Source organism: Mandrillus leucophaeus, unplaced genomic scaffold, assembly GCF_000951045.1.
Source record: "Mandrillus leucophaeus isolate KB7577 unplaced genomic scaffold, Mleu.le_1.0 Scaffold26, whole genome shotgun sequence".
Taxonomy (NCBI): Eukaryota; Metazoa; Chordata; class Mammalia; order Primates; family Cercopithecidae; genus Mandrillus; species Mandrillus leucophaeus.
The window spans coordinates 297087-304149 of record NW_012102698.1 but is presented as its reverse complement, the minus strand read 5'-3'; the positions used below and the strand labels follow the sequence as shown (position 1 = coordinate 304149).

The 7063-nt window shown below is 42.2% G+C and overlaps 1 protein-coding gene across 1 annotated transcript in view; it reads left to right on the top strand.

The window, feature by feature from the left end:
- Positions 1-7063, top strand: part of ARFGAP3 (ADP-ribosylation factor GTPase activating protein 3) — a 71588-nt gene that overhangs the window by 30849 nt on the left and 33676 nt on the right. The window contains exon 6 of the mRNA XM_011984001.1: positions 4135-4222. Coding sequence (XP_011839391.1) covers positions 4135-4222 — 88 coding nt within the window. The remainder of the gene's footprint in view (positions 1-4134; positions 4223-7063) is intronic.

The window sequence follows — 7063 nt, the reverse complement described above, 5'->3', positions numbered from 1 at the left end:
TCCCAGACTGGAGTGCAGTGGCACGATCTCAGCTCACTACAAGCTCCGCCTCCTGGGTTCACCATTCTCCTGCCTCAGCCTCCCAAGTAGCTGGGATTACAGGCACCTGCCACCATGCTTGGCTAATTTTTTGTATTTTTAGTAGAGGTGGGATTTCACCGTGTTAGCCAGGATGGTCTTGATCTCTCAACCTCGTGATCCACCTGCCTTGGCCTCCCAAAGTACTGGGATTACAGGTGTAAGCCACCGCACCTGGCCATAACTAGTTTTACCAAAATATTAATCTGCATGCTTTTCTCCGTAGTCTTCCTTTTTTCATCAACATGGGTGTTCCACCAGTGACACCAATGCCAAGTATAACAGTCGCGCTGCTCAGCTTTACAGGGAGAAAATCAAATCGCTTGCCTCTCAAGCAACACGGAAGCATGGCACTGACGTAAGTCACTGGAGGCTGCATTGTCTCCTTTAGATACATGTTCACTTAGTAGAAAAAGTGATTTTTATCCTGAATAGTAAAACTTTTCTACCTGAGTTGTCTTACAAGGAATTAGTGTACAATAGATTCTTACTATTTGAAGTAGTTATGTTCTGTAAATTCATCATAAGTACTGGATTAGCGAATACTAAAACATTGCTCCTAGGAGAAATACAGGATTAGGTTCCTAGGAGCTCTGGTCTCATTTTTGTCAACTGATCAATACATAACCTTATTTAACATGTGTTTCTATTTAGAGACACCTTTTTAAATATATATTGATGGCTCATGAATGTTGAACTCACAGCCAAGGACTGTAACTGAGCCCTGAATGAAGCTTATTTAATGCCTGGATTTTCTCCGCATGAGGCACATCACAGCCTTCATGTGCTTCAGAACGTTAGCTAACCCTTCAGTACTGCACTTGAGAGGCATCTTAAAAAGTGATATCCTCAATAAAAAGCACGGAAATATGAAGAACGTAGCACGAAATAAGCTACAGAAAGGACATTTGTTATGAGAACTGAAACAAGAAGGCCAGAGTAGTGTGTCTTGTTTACCTCAGCTGAGAATGTGGTTCTCAGGCAACTCATTTTTTGCTGCACTATTCTCCAAATGACTAAAAACACCACGAGGACTGAGTTTGGGTTAAAAGTAAATTTTAGCAAGTAGGTAAATTCATAAATATGGAATCCGTGAATAACGAGGATTGATTATCGTTGGGAACCTGCATTTAGATATGAAGTCTTTAATCTTTCCTTTTCAGAAATGGTTTGTGTATTTGAGGCACTTGACTTCCTCAAGGTTTGGAAGCAAAATTTACTGGATGATAGATTACTAAAGTGCGCTCAGAGGTCCTCTGTAGGGATGTTACTGATTTTATAAGAATGGAAAGCACCAATCTTTAGGAAACAGGTCTCTATAAGGGAAGTGAAGGGTATCAAATAAAATGCTTTACAGGCCGGACGAAATGCTCAGCCCTGCGTTGTGTTTTTGTTCTAGCTGTGGCTTGATAGTTGTGTGATTCCACCTTTGTCCCCTCCACCAAAGGAGGAAGATTTTTTTGCCTCTCACGTTTCTCCTGAGGTATGTATTATGCTTCACCTCTTTTTAAAGTGTGCTTACTCTGACAGTTAACAAAAGGTACATATTTAAAATGTTAGGATGTAGGCTATGCTGTTGTAACAAGAAGTCCTGAAACGTAACTACTGAAGAGAGAAATGACATTATCAACAATTCTAAGGTTAGGCTATCTGCCGTTGACTGATGGACTTTGCTGTTCTCAACGTGTGGCTTCCATCTCAGGGTCTAAAGCAGCTGCTTCAGTTTAAGACTCTCCCAGCTTAAGAGAAGAGGACAAGCATCCTTGAGAGCTAATGCCCTATTCTTTTATTTCTTTCTTTATTTTTGGGGGGACCGAATCTGGCTCTGTTGCCCGAGCTGGAGTGGAGTGGCACGATAGCTCATTATAGTCTCTGCCCCCTGGGTAAACGATTCTTCAGCCTCAGCTTCCGAGTAGCTGGAATTACAGGTGTGCACCAACACACCCAGGTAACTTTTTTTTTGAGATGGAGTTTTGCTCTTGTCGCCTAGGCTGGAGTGCAATGGCGTGATCTTGGCTCACTGCAATCTCCACCTCCTGGGTTCAAGCGATTCTCTTGCCTCAGCCTCCCGAGTAGCTGGGACTACAGGTGTGTGCCACCGCGCCCGGCTAATTTTTGTATTTGTAGTAGAGATGAGGTTTCACCATATTGGCCAGGCTGGTCTCGAACTCCTGACCTCAGGTGATCCACCCACCTTGGCCACCCAAAGTTCTGGGATTATAAGTGTGAGCCACCTTACCCTGCCACAAATGCCCTATTGTTTTACAGAAAAAGTCTAGAGGTAGCTCCCATCCCTTCTGCTTAATGTCCCATGAGCTGGAATTTAGTTGCATGTCTTATCTAGCTGCCAGGGAGAACTGAGAATTTATTACTAATACTGTGTCACAGTTCAGTTCAGAGCTCTGAAACTGACAAAAAATGAAGACATTTTTAATAGGGGCTTCATTCTCAGTGCCCCAGTTTTGCTGTTTACATATCTCAAAGCTGTTGCATGAGTTAATAGTACTGGTAAAAGTACTTAGTACCTGGCACAAAGTAAGCCTTCAATAAGTGCTCTAAATATCACACTCTTCATCTTTGTGACCTGAGAGCAACAGTGACAGCAATCCATAGTACTTCTGTGGCCTCTCCTCAGATCACTTAGATCTAGGGAAAGTAAAGCCTCAAAAGTCACAATATTTACTATTTGGCTCTTTCTTTTCTTCCTTTTCTTTCTTTTTTTTTTTTTTTTTTGATGGAGTTTTTGCTCTTGTTGCCCAGGCTGGAGTGCAGTGGCGTGATCTCACCTCACTGCAACCTCTGCCTCCCGGGTTCAAGAGATTCTCCTGCCTCAGCCTCCCGAGTAGCTGGGATTATAGGCATGCGCCACCACACCTGGCTAATTTTGTGTTTTTAGTAGAGACAGGATTTCGCCATGTTGGTCAGGCTTGTCTCGAACTCCTGACCTCAGGTGATCCACCTGCTTCGGCCTCCTAAAGTGCTGGGATTATAGGCGTGAGCCACCATGCCCCCGCCTACTATTTAGCCCTTTAAGGTAACATGTGCCTACCTCTGTCTTGGAATGTCATATGTTCTGCCAGCTACCCTAGCTTCGCCCAGTCCCCTTGGGTAAGGAGCATGATTTGGTGAACTCTTGCTCAATCTATTCTTTAATTTCCTTTCTTTTTTTTTTTTTTTTTTTTAATTTTTATTTTGAGATGGAGTCTTGCTCTGTCGCCTAGGCTGGAGTGCACTGGCACAATCTCAGCTCACTGCAACCTCTGCCTGCCAGGTTCAGGTGATTCTCCTGCCTCAGCCTCCCCACACCACCACACCCGGCTAATTTTTTTGTAATTTTAGTAGAGACACGGTTTCACCATATTGACCAGTCTGGTCTCGAACTCCTGACCTCAGATGATCTGCATGCCTCAGCCTCCCAAAGTGCTGGGATTACAGATGTGAGCCACTGTGCCCAGCTTATTCTTTAATTTTCAGTTCAAAACTATGTAAAGTCATACAAGTTGTTAAACCTTGTTTTGTTGTTGTTGTTGTTGTTGCTATTATAATTTGCACATACTTATTAGCATTGTCACAGTCAGTAGTTACCCAAAAAGGTTATCAAGAAAGAGGAGAACAGGCCAGGCATGGTGGCTCATGCCTGTAGTCTCAGCACTTTGGGAAGCCAAGGTGGGAGGATAACTTGAGCCCAGGAGTTTGAGACGAGCCTGGGCAACATAGACCCCTTCTCTACAAAAAATTTAAACTTTAGCTGGGTGTGGTGGCACATGCCTGCAATCTCAGCTCTTCAGGAGGCTGAGGTGGAAGCATCACTTGAGCCTGGGAGGTCAAGGATGCAGTGAGCTATGATTGTGCTTCTGCACTCCTGCCTGGGAAATAGAGCAAGACCCCATCTCTATAAAAAAAGAAAGCAAGAAAAAAATAGATATGCCTTCCTTTCCATTAACAGGGACTCAGAATGTGGCTGTTTAAATTGTTAGGTTTTTCCCGTGCTTTGATTTTTTTTTAATGGCTGTTTTCTTGCTTTGTCTGCTAATGACTTTTCTCACTTTGTTTCAGGTGAGTGACACAGCATGGGCATCAGCAATAGCAGAACCATCTTCTTTAACATCAAGGCCTGTGGAAACCACTTTGGAAAATAATGAAGGTGGAGTCCTTATAACTGTCATGTAATAGTATTCTGTGGTTCAGTGGCATGCTATGAAACTATTAAAAATTAAGGTGGGCCAGGCACAGTGGCTCATGCCTGTAATTCCAGAACTTCGTGAGGCTGAGGCGGGAGGATCACCTGAGCCCAGGAATCAGAGACCAGCGTGGGCAACATAGTCCCCATCTCTACCAGAAAATACAAAAAACAAAAAAAAAAACACCTGAAACCTAAAAAAATTAAAATGTAGATCCTTCTGTCTCTTTTTTTTTTTTTTTTTTTTTTTTTTGAGACAAAGTCTTGCTCTGTCACCCAAGCTGGAGTGCAATGGCACGGTCTTGGCTCACTGCAACCTTTGCCTCCTGGGTTCAAGCAATTCTCCTGCCTCAGCCTCCCTAGAAGCTGGGATTACAGACGTGCACCCCACGCCTGGTTAATTTTTGCAACATGGTTTCACCATGTTGTTCATGCTGGTCTCGAACTCCTGACCTCAGGTGATCCACCCGCCTTGGCCTTCCAAAGTATCGGGGTTACAGGCGTGAGCCACCACTCCTGGTCGACCCTTCTGTCTTAACAGGAAGAAATATTCGTAATAGACTATAAAGTGGAGGAACAACATTACTGAACATGGAATATAATAATCATCTTTGTAAAAAAAGAAAAACATACCAAAAACATCCTGGAAAGCACACAGCAAATTGTTAAATAGGGAATGAAGTTACTGAGGATGTTTAGTTCTTGCTTGATACAGTGTTGAAGTATCTGAACTTTTATAATAAGTATGGGTTACTTTTATAATCAAAAACAAAATTTCAATTTTAAAACTTACAAAAATAGTTGATACATAATGATTCACATTTGGTGACTTTCTTATAGGATTACACTTATTGTAAATATATCAGTTGCTTACATATTACAAATCACTTGTGACATGAGTAATCAGCTCTTTCTGTTTTAAAAGTGCATCCTTTGTTAGGCCAGAATGTTAGTGTAAATTAACAACAAAAATGTAACTTTGGACAACTAAGCAGTGAGCTCATGGGTTTTGATACCATAAGAAGTGCTGGCTTGTGTAAACTGAGCCTTGACCAATTCTAAGTATCATGGCATAACAGGAAAGATGAAGCAGTCACCAACCATGGTTTGGGTGATAGTATTGAGAAAATTTCTGGCAAGGATTTTGCTGGAGGGTAGGAGAGTAAGTGGTATTTATCAAGAAAGTAGTCCTAGGAGAGAGAGACACTTGGCTCTATCCCAGAGTGGAGTCATGTTGTAAAGAAAAGGAGTCGCATAGCCAGGCGTGGTTGTGCATGCCTGTGATCCCAGCTACTAGGGAGACTGAGGCGGGCAGATCTCTTAAGCCTGTGAGTTTGAGGCTGCAGTGAGCTCTGATTGCACCACTGCACTCTCCAGCCTGGGTGAAAGAGAGAGACCCTGACTCTAAAAAAAAAATAAGAAAAAGAAAGAAAAGGAGTCACTTCCTTTGTATTGTTATAGATATAAGGGTGGGAATGTCTTGAGATTTCCATCAAACAATAGACTGCTGGTTTTTCATTTTACTGGTATAGGAGTAGGTGTATCAGTGAATCAGGATAAGAACATTTCATATCCTAGGTAACAATGGGTTATTTGATTAATGGAATTTGGACTAGTGTCTGGCATTTTAGAAACAAATAATAAAACAAAGTAGAATTCCTTCTTTACTCTTTACACACCAGGCTAAATTCAGGTATTTCAAAGATTTACTTGAAAATATGATTATCCTAGAAGAAAACCTGGGTAAAGCTTTTTTTTTATTATCCTGTATTGGGGAATCCCTTCTATGCATATTCAAATCTCATAAAAGGAAAAGGTTAATAAATCTGATGACATAAAAATGTAACATTTCTGTTCTGAAAAAGTACTTTAAAGTGAAGACAAATGATAAACATTTGCAATTCATATGTAGACAAAAGCGGCTTGTTTCCTTACTATGCAAAGAACTCTGATGTGATTTTGTGGATGATTTGCACCCTGTCATTTTTTTCCACATTCTTTTTTTAGGCATATGACCGAAGATGCCTGCAAAGAAGACATTTATACACCTCTAACTGGGGTTTAGTTTTTTGATTTCTTAGCCTTACACTACACTGAAGCCGCAGGGGCCCTTGGGTGTTTCTCTGCCTGCGTTTGCTTTCTGTTTTGCTTGGAGTGTGGCTCTGCCTTGATTGGCATGGGCTCCCTCTTTATTGGGATTCAGCTTTTAAGACCAGCTGGCGAGCACTCCCAGTCACAACTGCGTTTGTGCATTTTTTCTTCCTCATAGCATAGCAAACACCAGTTCTGGAAATTACTGCGTCTGTTAGTTTGCATGCCCACTGTGTGTCCCCTCTGCTGAGCTGTGAGCTCCTCCAGAGAGAGATTCTTTTTTAAGATGAGAAATCTGCCTGAGCCATTGATTGATTTACCGTTATCAGAGAGAAGAAAGAATTCCCGCAATCTCCTAGCAAACAGGAACAGTGACTTACGTATCTTTTGTGAAAGTACAAATGATAATTTAACTATTTCTATTATTATAATTTATTAGCATAAAAGGGCTTTGAGGCCAGGCGCAGTGGCTATCGCCTATTAATCCCAACACTTTGGATGGCTGAGGTGGGTGGATCACTTGAGGCCAGGGGTTCAAGGCCAGCCTGGCCAACATTGCAGAACCCTATCTCTACTAAAAATACAAAAATTAGCCAGGCATGGTGGTGCATACCTGTAATCCCAGCTACTCGGGAGGCTGAGGCAGGAGAATTCTTTGAACCTGGGAGGCAGAGGTTGCAGTGTGCCGAGTTTGTGCCACTACACTCCAGCCTG